Genomic DNA, 15477 nt, shown 5'->3' with positions numbered 1-15477 from the left:
ATCGTGTTGGAATCAAACGATCATGGATAATGGAGACATCAGTACCTAATCAGTTATAATTTAGGTGACTAAAACTCTGCTCCAGTTTTCACTACACAGTAGATAGGCGTGGATTCTACAAAAGGCAAGACAGGATAACTTTAAAGGAAAGCAAAAATAAGCCTTGTAGCTTCGTGGGAGCAAGATACACGACCGGAACGAGGAGAAGTCATCTTTCCTTAACCCCAATATCGACTTCATCAAAACCACAAGAAAGGGCGAACGCAAGGCACACGCGAGAGCGTAACGTCGGGAGTTCTGTTGAGGAAACGGGAAGGAGGTTGTGAACTCGGCGTAAAGCCCTCGGGCAAACCTTGCTCCTTATCGATCTGCCCCTGAGACTTCTCCGACCAAGGAAGAAGAACGAGGAGATTCGGAGAAAAAGGGACAGAGAAGGAGAAACTGGAAGCAGGGAGTAGAGTGGAGTCTCGACTGAGTTTGTATATGTGTAAGATAGACCTCAACTGAGAGTCGGCTACTCGAGCGTGACTCCGCAGCCGAAGCCGAGCCTATCAATATTTCCTCCCCAAATCCGTCGTGGTACCATCTGCAATTTTTCTTTTCTTATTTTTCACATTTTTGGTTTTTTTAGTTTCTGTTTTCCTCATTCTTTTTCTTTTCAAGCCGAATTAAATAAATAGATAATCACATTTGTTTTAGTATTCATCTTATCTGTTGGTTAAGTTCAAGGATTAGAGCTTTGGGTTTATCCATAATATCGTGTTTGTTGATAAAACTTGTTTCATGTATTTTTTAAAAATAATATTGTAGCGGAATGACATTTAAAAAAGATGTGAAATTTGAACTGTGAAGTTTCGTGTACCTTTGAACAGGGCGAAACCCCTACAATCCTCCACAAAAATACTGTCACAAATAAAAAATATTTTACTTTTATTTTCTTGTGTAGCGTATCGTTTAATACTTTCCCTACCATTCTTAATTCTTTTTTAATCAATTTTAGGTAATGTATGTTTCATAATATTTCTTCTTTGCACTGAATTAAGTAATTTTTATGGTATCTACCTAAACTATTGTACTAATTTATTGTATTATATTAAAATGAACAGCTTACTAATTATTACTAAAAGTATGAAAACTAAGTAAAAAATCTTTGATTATATAGTCTTTTTTTAATTTAATGAGGTTTTGCAAATAATCCCAAACTTTTGGTCTATAGTATATAAATCATGAAAAACAGAAAAATGTGTAAGTTTAAAACTGTTTGAATTATCTGGGGTGATTGATGTATCTCAAACTGACCAAAGAATGTTTAAAAGGATGAAGTCGAGGGAAAATCACGTCGTCGCCAATTTATTAAACTAGAAAGAAGCGATGAACAGTTAGCGTCCAATCTTAGTATCATTTTTCGCTCGGTTTTCCACTTCCTAAGATTTTGCTTCATGTTCAGTATATATATATAACTGTTATTTTTCGTGAAACTACTCCATTATTTTGCTCCTCTCATCTGCTTTTTTACTACGCGAGTACTTCCACTACGCTTCCTCTCCCTTAGCTTCTGTTTCGTCTTTCTAGACGGTCCCATTTCAAAGTGCCCCAGCAAAACAGGACAATACATTATATTAGCCGTATCATTATTTCTCTGTACGAAAGCTGGCTCGAAGCGAGAAAAACCAAGGAACGCTCGTAATAGGAGAAATCTCGGCTTGGACGTAGCCTGTCTACCAATGTACTCGGTTCCTATTACCACAGTGTTCTCTCGCCTGATAGCTCATCGTTCTTTTACCTTTCATTTTTATCTTATTAGGAATCGATCAATTGCCGAAGTCTGTTGAAAGCTTGACTCTTTTTAGTGTAATCATATACTAGCAATCTATGAACAGAACAGTATTGAAATTGGTTTTACACTAGAGTCTTTGTTTTTGGGATTCTCCGGCATATTGAAAGCTGTTGATTTCTTCTCAAAGTTTCGTCAGTGTCAGTGATGAACCTATCGTTTCTGTAGATATTAACGAACAACTCAGTAAACTAGTCAACTCTTTTACCAAACTAATTAATATCACTTAAGAGGCAAACACGCTTCTTAGGAGCCTCACAGATTCGCACTGGTAGCATGTTGTCCTTTTGCATTCCCTTTTCGTCTTATTACAAATTGATCAGTATTATCCAATTCTGTTGAAAGCCTGACTCTTTTTTACTAGCTATCTGCTAGCAATCTATAAACATAAAAATATTGGAATTGATTTTTCAATATCTTTATTTCTAGGATCGTAGGTACTTCTCCCTATTCGAAGTTGTTCATATCAGCTATGAACCAATTATTTCTCTAAGTATTAATACCCAATTCAGTAAACTATTTAATTGCAGATACCATTACCTCAAGGATGTTAGGTTCTTCTGTCTACTTGAAGCTCAGCTATAAATCTATTATTGCTGCAGACATTGATGAATAATTCAGTAAACCAGTCAATTCTACCAGTAAACCAATCAACGTCACTTAAGGCGCAGATACGTTTTTCATGTAGGTAATGCTTCCTAGGAGCATCACGCATTTCTATCTATTACTTGGCAAGTGGAAATACATTTACCTACGCGCAGATAGAGCGGAAGGTTGCGGGTTCGGTGTACGTGAGTGGGTGAAGGTAGGTTGGATAGATACATGTAGATAGTAAGGTAGGTAGGTAAGTATCCGCGGGGTAAGTTTTTCCAGGCGATCTGTTCTCTGGATTCAGATCAATACCCGCCATCTGGGCCTTGGGTCGGGGTATACGGATAAGGAGGCAAAGGAGAACGTGGATGGAGAGACTGAGAGAAGGCTGACAGAGAGGAAGAGAGAGCGGCGAGAGAAGGCGAAGGAGTTAGTCGAGCAACAAGCCACCGCCGCACCCTTCACTGCAATCCTAGACACATCGAAAACCTCTGCTAGAAAGCAATTCCTATATCTACATACGCCCACGTTTCACGCTGCCATGAATATGGCGACACCACCGGCGTTATCGTTGCCGTCCTTATCAAAGGAAGGGAGAAATATTGAAATCATTTTTTAATGGTCGTGATCATCAGAGACTGCTATAAGATTCTTTTTCAAAATTAGTATTTTACTGTACTTGTAGATTTCAATTAATTAAGAAATTGGTAAATGTTAATTCACTTAGTTATAGGAAAAAATTGTCTATATTTCACAGTGAAATGTCAGTAATCGATTTTAGTAGAATCTTACACGTTTATACAGTAGTTAAAAATAGTACAGACTACTCCATAATTGAAGGTGAGTAAGCTATTTACTCTAATATATCAAGAATTGTGAGATGCGAGTAAAAAATAGAAATTACGAAATTAAGTACTTTTTAGAAGAGAATTTATAGTAGTAATGAAAATAGTTTTAGGTCAAATTCATATGTTAAAGAATACATGAAAAATTAACGCATGATGCTTTTAATACAGTAATATTTCGTGATGGTTTTTAGTCTTTGTAAATTGTTAGAAACAGAATGAAGTTTAGTCGTTTATTAATTCAATAATTATTTCCAAGTAGATAAATAGCATAATGATTTTATAAAAGAATCCTTTCAACTCTCACGTTTTTATTTATTTTAACAGTTTAACGATTTTCACGTGTAGGTATAACTTGTTACTCTATACATCAAAAGGCAACTTGAAAAAATCCCCTTTTATATTTTCATACACTCATCATTTTGTTATGCTTTGTGCTGTTAATTGGCCCCCTCAAAATTAATTAAAATTAATATCTCAGTTAAAAGGAACCATAGACTGATTCTATACCATAAAGGGCATGAAAATTTTCAATTACAAGCTCTACTCAACGCAATTCGCAAGTACTAAGACAGTGAACAATCTTTGTTTGACATCTGTAACAAGTTAACAATCGGATGACTACAGATAATTTGTTGAGACCTTTGTTGAAATTCTGAGAAATAAATAAAAGTTAAAAAGCAGCTTATAGTTAATAATAAACTTGCCAAAAACATAATAGAAATATCTGTAGTTATAAAACACAGTTACCTACGTTACATGTTTTTGTTTTCGAGAGATTGACGTTTAAATATTTTAACTTCAATACTGTCTCATAAGCCTATGTCTTTTTGAACCCTTATTTCTGTAATCAGGTAGCAAAACCAGATATGTCACTTTTCCTCAAAATCGAGATACGTAATATTTATATTTTTATAGATGAAATTTATCAATTTATAAAAGATTGTCAGATGGAAAAATTAATGAAAAATGTAATGTAAGAAAAACAGGGAGGCAATTCAGGACATAGAGGTTTGCCTATTGATTCACCTAACATTAAACTCGCTATATGTACTGAAAAGTTAGAAAATGATTACATATCAGATCTTGCCACCTGATTACACACACAGATTTTTAAATGAAAAAATTGTTTTAATACCTTTTCTTCTGCCTGAAAATACAAATTCTATATTCTAGATCTCAATGAAAGTCCTAACTCGAATTTTCTGAAAATGTGACATAGAACATTTCACTTTAAAGCCACAAACGTATGATACAACCAAAAGATGCAATAACATTTCCCAAACGGCGAGAGAGAACGACACACCTAAAATGACATCAAGAAACGTCTATTATTAAGCGATCAAGATTCTACCTGAAGATTTGAGTCATTGCGTAGGACACTTCCGTCTAACGTGCAGAGTAACTAATTTGCGTGTGTTTCCATTAACGCCCGTGGTCGTCGGAAATCTCGTTAGTAGATTTCACTTGCAGGCAATTCGATCCGCATTACGCTCGATTACATTATCAGAGCTGCGGCCTGTAGGGAGCGAGATAGACAGAGGGAGCAACTATGAAGTAGGTGCGTACAGGGAGCGTCGGATAAAGCGGGAGATAAGGTCTTAAGTAGTGACTGATTAAATCTCGGGACATATGTGTACCGATCAATGGTACCCTGGTGGTCCCTTTCTCTTTTCCATCTCCTTCCGTCTCTCTTTCACTCCTGCCCTGGGCTTTTCTCTATTGCTCGGAAAGGGGATGCACTCGTTCAGTTTGTGCGGTGCTGATACGCTGTAATGCTGTCTCATGGGAGCTCACTCCCTGTTACATAGGGCATCCCTTCTGTCGTGGAATACTCGTGTTCTAGCCACGCTGTCTCTCTCCGCTTGCCCCGACTACTGGGCGACGTAAAAACACTTGAATTAATCGGCCCATTCCCGAAGGAACCTGCGAAAGGTCAATGGGATCGGGGTAACGGAGTGGATGTTCACTTATCTCGATGCACACTCGAGGGTGCGATCGGGCCTCCTTTGACTCGAGTTCGACGCTAGATAACTAATCGGTCCCATTGGCCGCTGGTCGAAGCATATGCCTCGAGCCCTTAATTCGTTCAGGCGTTTTGGATGATATATTTCGAAACTGTTACGTTCTCGTCGATTGACACGCGCAGGATAAGTGACGATTTATCAGAGTGATGGATGATTCATTATTGAGTTGTATCGGTCATTGCTTTCAATTAGTTAAATAGCCCTGGTCACACTATTTTCTTTAAGATCAAATCTTACCATCCTTACAATTCTTTTCCATTTCTCTTATCTTTGTTTCAACATCTCTAAACTAGGGTCGATAATCGTAATCAAGTTTCTGTTTTTAATCACTGTGTTTAGATTCTAAAATCAGTGAAAAGATCTCTACCCATTGACTATATTTTGGCAAATTAGTTTGTTTTCTTATGACTGGTCTCTTTTCAGACATTCTGGCTTTTACATAGGTAATAAATAGCTAAGAAACTTACCGATTAATCGAGGAGACGGATGGCACGTTGTCCTGAGAGCAAATACCTTCGGCAAGCAGTCTGTCTCTAATCTCCCAAGCAAACATTGTTGGATTGTCCCTCTTATAATTTGCAATCGCCTCGACGACTGGCGGTGTGGCTACTTTCGGTTTGGAACCGCCTATAACTCCAGCCTTGAAACTGCCGGTTTCATAATACCTGCGAACAACAAGAACCAACTGATAGATCGTTTCTACTATCTTTTAAAGCATCTATTATAACTCGTTGTTGTCCATTCCTTTAACTTACTTTTGCTTTTACTGCGTGAGCCTAACCGAGTGTTCAACTTTTAAACGAAATTCTTATTTATTTTTCTATGCTTTTAGGAAAATGTATTTGTGGGTATAATGATATAGATGTTACGTAATAATTGATTTCTTATTTATATATTTTCCATTTAAGTCTTATTTTACGGTTTTGAGTTTTTACAAAAGAGTGAATTCGTGTTTTCTACACTTTTTAAGAAAATTTGTAAATTTTGTAAATTTGGAAACTTAGTTTACATATGGTTATTCAAAAGGAGTCTAAGAGTCGGAGATACTCTTGGTGTTCTTTAATTCTTTTAGCGTGAAATTATTTAGGAACTATAGAGAAGTTGATATTAAAATTTTGAAGTAATCAGAATTGCATGATTTACCAATAAAACATTTAAAATGTCTTAATGCTTCTTTATGTTGTACCTACTTACTTTTAACAGTAAAATATAATAAAATTATATACATAACGTTTAAATGTTAATTACAATTTGGCTATACAACAAAATTCACTATTTTATGAATTTAGATATTATAGTAACTTTTAATAAAATTAAAAATTTTACTAGGATATGAAAATTAGTCGATAATTAAAAGTATGCAAATAACAGTCGGACGTCTACATTTTCATATAATATGCATGTACATACTTATAAATTTTCTTTCTCATTAAAAAGAATTGTTTGTTTCCAATTTCGCTTCCTCTACTTTAAAAAGTTACAATTTCTTTCTAACTTGCAAGAGCTCTTTTTACTTTCATTTACGGTTAAAGCTACATTAGTCCTAAAAGTATAATATCTTCCTTTGATTTGAAATCAGTGTACCCATTTAAGAAAATCAAGATTTATCAACATTTCAGAACTCTGTCTTCCACTCAATAAAATAATTATACATATCGATCAAAACAGAAAATATAATTAAAAAAAGCATAGACAAGCTATAAAAAATTGAATTTAAGTAAAAATTTTGTTGATACCTAAATCTTTTCTTTACGACAAGTAGAGTTGTAAGATGCACCTCAGTCCCTACACTTTCAGAAGTATAATATCTAGTAGAGATCTAGTGCTAGATCCATACTTTCTTTCTTTCCAGTCTGGTCGAGCGGAGTCAAACAGAACGAGAAAACGGGCGAAAGAGAGACAAGTATGATCGTTTTTCCCGCGGTGGGTAGCCAACGTCGGAATAACGAATCACCGTCCAGCGGTGCGTCAACGACCGGCTGTTTTAAAACAAACGACTTCTGCCCCCCGCTGCTAGTCTCCCAACCTATGGCTGTTCTCTCTTCCTCTCTGTCGTTGCCACTCAGCCTCCCACCAGAGCTCGTATTTACGCCCGATGGGCAATCGCGATTGGCCCGCCGTGAACGCGCCCTTTGTGTCTAATTAGTTAAATAATATCTTCGCTCGTGCTTAAATTCAATTACGGCAGAAAGCCCGCAATAATGGTCCGCTTGTGGGCCACCTTGATGGATGTGGGTCCGTCGCCACTGCCGCCACCGCCGCGCCGCCAGTCTCGGCTCCTACCCGCTGGATATCTCACCAATTTTGTACATGCTCAACACCCTGCCCGCGTTTCCTGCCGTACTTTAAATCACTTGCCCAAATAAATGCGAAGATAGACTACAGTGGCGGTTATGGGAATTGCGTTAGCTTCAAATTGCAATTTTTTTTAATTCTCGCGTTAGCAATAATTGCGCGTCTTATCAGGCACTGAGGCTTTAGCTGGTAGAACAATTTTATAGGTAGATTGGACGATCAGTTTTTTGATCAACTCGGTGATTTTTTGCGGGCAACACACAGTAGCCCCAAATATGGGTTTAATGGTTTACATGATTTAACCCTTTCCACTCCAATGTCGAGTGTCACTTGACACTGATTTTGTTCCACTAGCTCCACTGTCGAGTGATACTCGACATGGTGTAATACCTCTTTTTGCGGAAAATTTTAAAACAGGAGGGATTTTTGTTACTAAAATGTTTGAATCACGAATGAATGAAACATATTCTAGAATCGTAAGATACTATAATTCAATTAAATTTTATCGATGCTACATAATAAAACTAGTTGTGAGACAAAACCTTCGCTTCATCCTGGGATTTGTTTCGAAAAATACCATACCAAAAGGGATTATAAAGATTAAAATTTAGGATTTTAATATAGTATCATGTAATTACTCATAAAATAAAGTTTATTAAATAAGAAAAATTCGTTTTTTTTTACAAAATACACAAAAAACACATAAAGTAAAAAAACGTAATTTTAGCGTGGAGCTGGTGGAATAAAAACAAAAACAGCCTTGGAGTGGAAAGGGTTAAAGCCAAATGAATCAAAAGTCTAAAAAGCACGTTTTCTGGATTAGTATGCTATGGTCTAATAAATAATAAACGAACTAGGTAGGACCTGAAAATGTATAGTAGAGTATCCTAAGGTATTAATATTGCTTAAATTATTTGAAAGTCTGGATCGCTAAATATTGACTTCAGATCACTGTGCAGTGTTCATAAGATTGCGTATCTTCATCGAAAATTCAACTCTCACGTATGCCTATACTACTGACTTCATTTGTATTGGATACTCATCAATTATCACACTATTCTTCAGAAACGTCAGCGCATAATTATTTTAATATTTTTTGTAGCCCAGTTATCGATTACTACCTGTTAGCGATTGCTACATGTCATTGGCTCAAATACTGCAGTCTTAGTCACTAACAAGACAAATGTCACAATACTTGGACGTTTAAGGTGTCAAATATCCTTATAAGCAAGAAATCTAAAAATGCACTTGAATTATGTCTCAATAACTGAATATACTATTGTATGATAGATACTATTTTTCCTTCTTTTATTAGGTATATTAGAATTTAAGCTTGAAATAAAATTAGTGTCAGTGTTCACATTGGACATTTATCTTAAGAATCTTTCTTCTTTTCGTCCCTATATCAGATTTTTAGAATGTATAAAGTTTGCCACAGAGAAGACCTTATTGTTAGCCAGATTGCTACACGATTTCAAAATGCATACTTCCTCCAATAAACCTCTTACACAGCTTTCTTTAAAAAACGTTGAACTCATTTCACAACCCACAATTCAACATGTGTTTATTTATTTTGTTATATGCAATCGAGGAAGATTGGGTACCTCTTTGCTTTCAGAAAAATTACCGAATCGGTCAGAAAACCACATCCTCTGAACTACATAGCTGTTAATGTAACTACTTATCATCTTTGTAATGTATTTACATAGATAATTAACGAAATTTTTATGAAGTAGTGCAATTTTATTCGCCACTGCTACATTCTTATTATCTTTCTTGTTATATGTCTGAAATTGACACTTCAATTCCGAATAGAGTCAGATATCTTCCATTAAAGTAGTGTATCGCGTGGGTAGGATTACAAAAAGCGTGAGAAGCTGATGGAGAAACTAATAATTCGCAAAAGAGAAGTACTGCAGATGGTACGTAAGAAATGGAACTAAGAGAAAGCGGTCATAATCAGTATCGTTGGGGGAAAGCTCGAAATCGATCCGGAACGCTGGACGTTGATCATCAAAGCGATCATTTTAATCGAAATTCGTCATAGACCAGGAGAAGTAATCGAGATTTCTTCTAACACGAAATTGTTTAGCAGACGTCGTTGGAATTAAACAGTAATTTGTGTCAATTGACCTGGTCTAAGTCATTACACTGTGTTACGACTATTGAACCATATATCATTCGACACTGGTCGCCCAGAAAAAAGCGATTGCCCGTGAACCTGCAGTTGAAAGCGCTGGAGGGTTCCCTTAAACAGGCAAGGTCGCGCCGTGTCACCCCGCTTCGAAATTATTGCGATTATATCTGGCGTAAAATCCCATTACCGGTCCACATGGCAATACTCACCCGTCGATATTTGGGTTTCTTTATGCTGTAAATTCGTTGCCATAAACCACCATAAAATGGCCATTACGTACGATTTCTATGTACGATTTCTAAAATCCACTTGGTTACAGGAATCATCTAGTTTTAGAGACTGAAGTGAGGATAATTTCCATTATAAAGCAATTCAGGGTAATTTAGAGCAATTTAGCAATAGTACACAAGTATAGTAAATTCTTTCCTTTAATGCTTGGATGTGGTTATAGAATTAGTTTTATAAGGCTGAAAATATTTTTTGCAGCAGATTATAATTTGTAATTGATTGATGAAAAAGGAAAATAAAGAATATCAACATTTCAAAATTAAATTCGAAGGTCAAAATGGATCTAGCATTTTAATATATGGCTAAGTTATCTTTTAACAGTCTTGGATTTTTGTTAATGAAATGTTCACGACTATAGATCAAAGTTTATGTAAAATAATTAATAATAGTGGCTTTATCTTTATCACTCTAAATGAAATTATATCTTATTTTATTATTGACTTATTGGAATCAGTATTTTTCTTCCTATTTTTTTTTGCGCAGTTTTATATTTTAATCTACAAATTTATGTATTTTGTATACTTGATCATTTTTAATACAATTACATGTTAAATTTGTATGCTGAGGTTAGCTCAAATTTTTACAAATTTCAAGCTACTACCTTATGAAATACTTTTAAAATACTACAGAGTTTTGAAAGTTTACTACTTTGATGTATTTGTCGATGAAAAGTGGATAGATAATCTGAATTTTTTATATTGCACAACATAGGTACATAGTAATAAAATTGTGTTAACGTGTATCTAAAGCTTTATCGAGTAAAAAACTTTAATTAAAATGTTCTTTCTATAATTATTCGTTAAGGCTCTAAATAATTAAAAGAGGAAAAGTTTATGTTCGAAGTTTAATCAAAAGTAATTACTGATTTATTTCTATAAGATTGCAACTTGCACACGAATCAGGACATGTATGTGTCGTATTAAAATCGAGTAAATATGACACTCTAAAAAATATTAAGTTCTAAAAAAGAAAATGTTAGAGTCAATACGTGAGGAGATTCTGTGTAAAATGAATTCTACAATGCGGAGACTATTTTCAGCCATTTCTTCTGAATGGGCATTTAAAAAGCGGCACTTTGTGCTCTTGCTGAGAAAACCAAAAGAAGTTTTTCGGTTAGAGTACTTTCGAAGGGTCGCGCGAAGTTTCAGCACTCTGTTGTGACTTTACGAACCGACATAGTCGGTTCGTAGTCGGAATCAGGTGCTTCCGTTTCGTTTTGGAGAGCGTCGAAATCGTCACGATTCCACGAAGAACCAACGCACATCGTCATGACGTATCAGCAGTGCGTGACTGCGTAAAGCTTTGGTGCTAACAGCATCTCGTTGTCGCTGTTTAAATCTGCTTTTGTTATAGTTTGGCTTCTTTAGGGTTGTAAACTTCGAAGGATGTAAAGTTACATCTGTATGGCTAACAGGAGCTAACATATTTTAAACTGACGTTGAATGACATACAGAATGTATTTCAAAGGTAGCATTATTTGAAAAACGCCATTTTGGAGTTATAAGTATGAGTTACTTTGACAAAGACCTCGATTTATCGTCTAACATTTTTGCTAATTCAACTTTGAAATTGTAGAATTTATAATTTAAAGAATTCTTCAAATATAAATTACAAATTATTTTAATAATGATGAGAAGATTATCTGCTGTAAATTGCGCATAAATCTACTTCAGAGTAATTATTCAAGCAAGATAATTTTCAGTAGATAAAACTACTTTTTATGTCAATAGTATGTATTCTGTAAATAGTTTTCTTCTAAACTGATCAAAATTTATTTGCCTTCCATGAAAAAAATACTTTTTTTAGTTTGTCATATACATAAACATCGTACGTAATATTCTTTTTTCTTATAAAAATTTATCCTAATATATTGTCTTCAATATCTTGAAGATTATCATTTTATAATTTTTCTTTAAAATGATATAGGATTTCGAAGAATTAATAAATATTGATATTTTGCCGCCGAGAATATTGAATTTTATAAAAATTGGCATTAATTAAAAATTATGTGTCATGATTATTTCATCTTAGTTACTAATATTTTATACGTTATTTTTAAGTATAAAAGTTTCCGCTGAACTGTTTTTTGTTTTGAGTCACGCTTTGTCGTAACGTTCTAATCTAGTAATTACACGCACGACTCACATTATCGATCGAATCGGTTATAAGTCTTCAAAAATTGATACACATCGATATCCATATAGCTGTTAATTCCTGTTTATAACACATTGCTCTTAATATCATTACCTAGTAAATCCTGTTACATTACACTACTTCTCCTAGATTTATGATTAGTTACTGTCAAACAGCAATTACCTCTACATGAATTCCGTATACACTAATTTTCGACTTAAAATTGACATACAACAAAACGTTGCTTCCAGCAATAAAAAAATTAATAATTCTTTAAAATTTAACAAATTTATTAAAATCTAACTGTCATATATCTTCTCATCTTTCAAACTATTATACATGATAACTTCTATTATATTTCCATAAGCTCATAAAGTCATAAAGATAAAATCTGATAAATCAAAAAAAAAATCTACGTTAAAATACAAGAATATCTCGCGTGTCAAAAACTTAAAAGCGTACCTTTATAAATAAACAATTAAAAGTGTCTCTCCAAACAAAACTCAATATTCAAAAGACCACTGATTGCAAAGTATCGAACCTCGATTCCGAAATTCCAACAAAAAGCCAGGGAAATAAAGGGAGTGACGTCTCCAGGAGCAGTAAAGTAGTAAATAATCCAGCGGGCCTATTGTGCACGGAATATACGCGAAAGAGTGGAGTATATGACAATGATATTCCAGCAGCGGAGACGTATGACATTTGGGCCATCAAAACGGCACGAGGCCACCCGTTATGTAACGCGGGGAGGAGGGTGGAAAAAACATGGAAACCGCATATCGTCGCACCCGCTGGCACCCCCCGTTGGAGGAGGAAGAAGGGTGGTTCCTTCCTTCCGGCGTCGCAATTTCGTACCAGGGTTCGTTCGCCTCGTGGTCCTAACAGCGTCTTTAATTAAATCACTCCGACCAGGAATAGTCTCCTTTTTTGCCAAACTCTGTCCTTTCTTTCTCTTTTTACCCAGCAGTCTCCACTTTTCTTGCTCCCTGCACGGTGATTCGAGCGGTCTCGACCACTTCGCCTCGCGGAAATTACGGTGTTACATTTGGCAAAGCGAGTTTGATCTTCTCGTAAATAATTCGGTTCTTTGCGTTACTGACTTTTGTTTGTAATAGACAAATTAGGTACCTGCCGATGTTAGGTATACTTCCGTTTGGACCAGTAAGGGATCGCACAAATTTTCTCAAATTTTAATAATATTAGCAAGATTCAAAGGTGAATTGTTTTGGGAATCATAAACACAGTTCCTGTATTATAGAGAAATATGATTATTCAAATTTAAATCATATATAGACTGAAAAGAAGGGGTTCAGAAAGTTTAGGGTAGAGAGTACTCGCCAAATAGAGCAGAAAGGTCCTAATAAACATGGATCGAAAAATTAGTATTTCTAAGTTATAAACAATTTCTTGTTTCTTGTAGGATTTGTAAGTGTGTGATTTGCTCTAAGATCAGTCCTACCATATTTGAAAGAAATCATAGAGTACGCCTTTCTACTATACACACATCATAACACAGGATTGTTTTATTTAAAACCTTTCATAACCAAAGAAACATTCCAATTTCCATGTCACAATAGATCCCTAAGCGAGCAAGTCACTTAAACGGAAACAAAAAAAAGTAGATATTGATTTTTTGTCCCCTGTTTATTACATCTTTTCTACTATCTACCCAATAGGGTATTATCTATCATAAATGTAGAACCCTTTTTTCCACCTTGCAGGAATATCGCTGGGTTTAGCCTACAAAACCTCCGAAATGCTACCGTCGCGACAGATTGAAATTCCTTAATGATCGTCGCACCATTCACTGACGGAACAATCCACGAAAATCACATTGAAGGGCTCACGATCGAATCAATCGAGGAAATCGTTGGAGCGCCAAACAAGGCGAGGGAAGAACAAAAAGCAAGGCTATTGCCGTCGGACCACGAACACCGCGGGGGCTGCGGTTGTAACGGATACGATGGAGACCTGGATGGCGCCGGAACGGTGTCGGTACTCACCTCGACAGTATCTTGGATACACAGCCGTGAGATACCCTGAGTTGTCTGGAAATGTCGCACGGTCGGACGCCGCTGTGCGCTAGCTCGACGATCCTCTGCCTGACTACATCCGGTAGGGGCCTTCCGTTCACGAAGACGCCGCCGAGCTGGTTAACTCCGCCGTGGCCTGGAAAATGGAAATCGATAACGCATTAGCCAAACGAACCCTTTTGCGACAGTCGAGGGCAGCTTTCCACGAATGGAGAACGAGTCTTCCTGGGAAATCGCGACCTCGGCGATGCCAGAGCAGGTTGGTCGTGACACTACTCTTTAAAACGACCTTCGATTTTAGTTTTTTGTACAAATTTGGTAACAAGCTGTGTTTCTACTGAAGCAACAGAGGAACTCTTTGCGGCTGATTCGTGGATCTTGATGAAATCGTCATTTGTTGCTGAATATTTCTTTAGGTCTGTGTTTCTGTTGGTAATAAGTAATGTCGTTTTGAAATCGGGACAAAACTCAAGTATTACTCAGATTATGTTACTTCAGTTTGGATAAAGTGTATTTATGAGTTGGTAATGGAAATATATTGGCACAATGTTCCTCGTTGATGCTTCAGTGGAGACATAGCTTAATTGAAGCTTCTTTTGAAATTTGTGAATGACTCTAGGACGAGTAATTTCTCCTCCAATGGTTCCTACGAGAAATAATTGATTAAAATGAAGGCAGCGTGTTTGGAACATTCGATTTTCTATCGTGCTGACATTATTTCCCCATTTCCCTCTCAAAATGAGCTACTCCCCTATGCGTAACTATATTTTTGCGCATTAAAGCCGCCTAACGTGATAACTTCGATCTAATATCATAATGGAGGGTCCTGGACCGCGACATATGTCTCACTGTTCGAGCCAGTGCACTGATGTTTCGATGATTACCGCTGTTTCCAACCCCCTAACAACGGCTTAGGCTCCTGTCAGTGTTCTTCTGCGTTGGGTTCCACGACTCATCCCCCTCGTTTCTGTTTACTGTTACCTAGATAATCAACTCTGGTCGGACGGCGTTAATGTAGATAGAAGTGGTCTGTCAGGACTTAATTTAAAGAGAAAAAGAGCCGCGGTGAGAATAGTATCTGATTCGACGTGGTCTAACAAGTCAGTCAGGTGTAACCGTTCAAACAGACATCTTGTCGGCGCGTCTGTCGAGCGACGGCGTATTCTACTGGAATTGTTTAATCCACTTGTCAGATTTTCGATCACCTAGTTACCATGAAAAATTGGAGAAACGAAATCATTACAACGAATGAATAGATAAAATTTTTCTTTATTATAAACTCTTTATACACATA

General features: G+C 36.2%; 1 protein-coding gene across 1 annotated transcript in view; it reads right to left on the bottom strand.

Annotated features, from left to right (window-relative positions):
- Sv (paired box protein shaven) overlaps window positions 1-15477 on the bottom strand; it is a 155414-nt gene that overhangs the window by 24870 nt on the left and 115067 nt on the right. The window contains exons 3-4 of the mRNA XM_076383307.1: window positions 14154-14319; window positions 5765-5962 (exon numbers count right to left, since the gene is read on the bottom strand). Of these exons, the coding sequence (XP_076239422.1) occupies window positions 5765-5962; window positions 14154-14319 (364 nt within the window). The remainder of the gene's footprint in view (window positions 1-5764; window positions 5963-14153; window positions 14320-15477) is intronic.

The sequence above is a fragment of the Calliopsis andreniformis genome, chromosome 8 (genome assembly GCF_051401765.1).
Source record: "Calliopsis andreniformis isolate RMS-2024a chromosome 8, iyCalAndr_principal, whole genome shotgun sequence".
NCBI lineage: Eukaryota > Metazoa > Arthropoda > Insecta > Hymenoptera > Andrenidae > Calliopsis > Calliopsis andreniformis.
The sequence above is the reverse complement of the archived record's forward strand: the minus strand, read 5'-3'. Positions and strand labels throughout refer to the sequence as shown.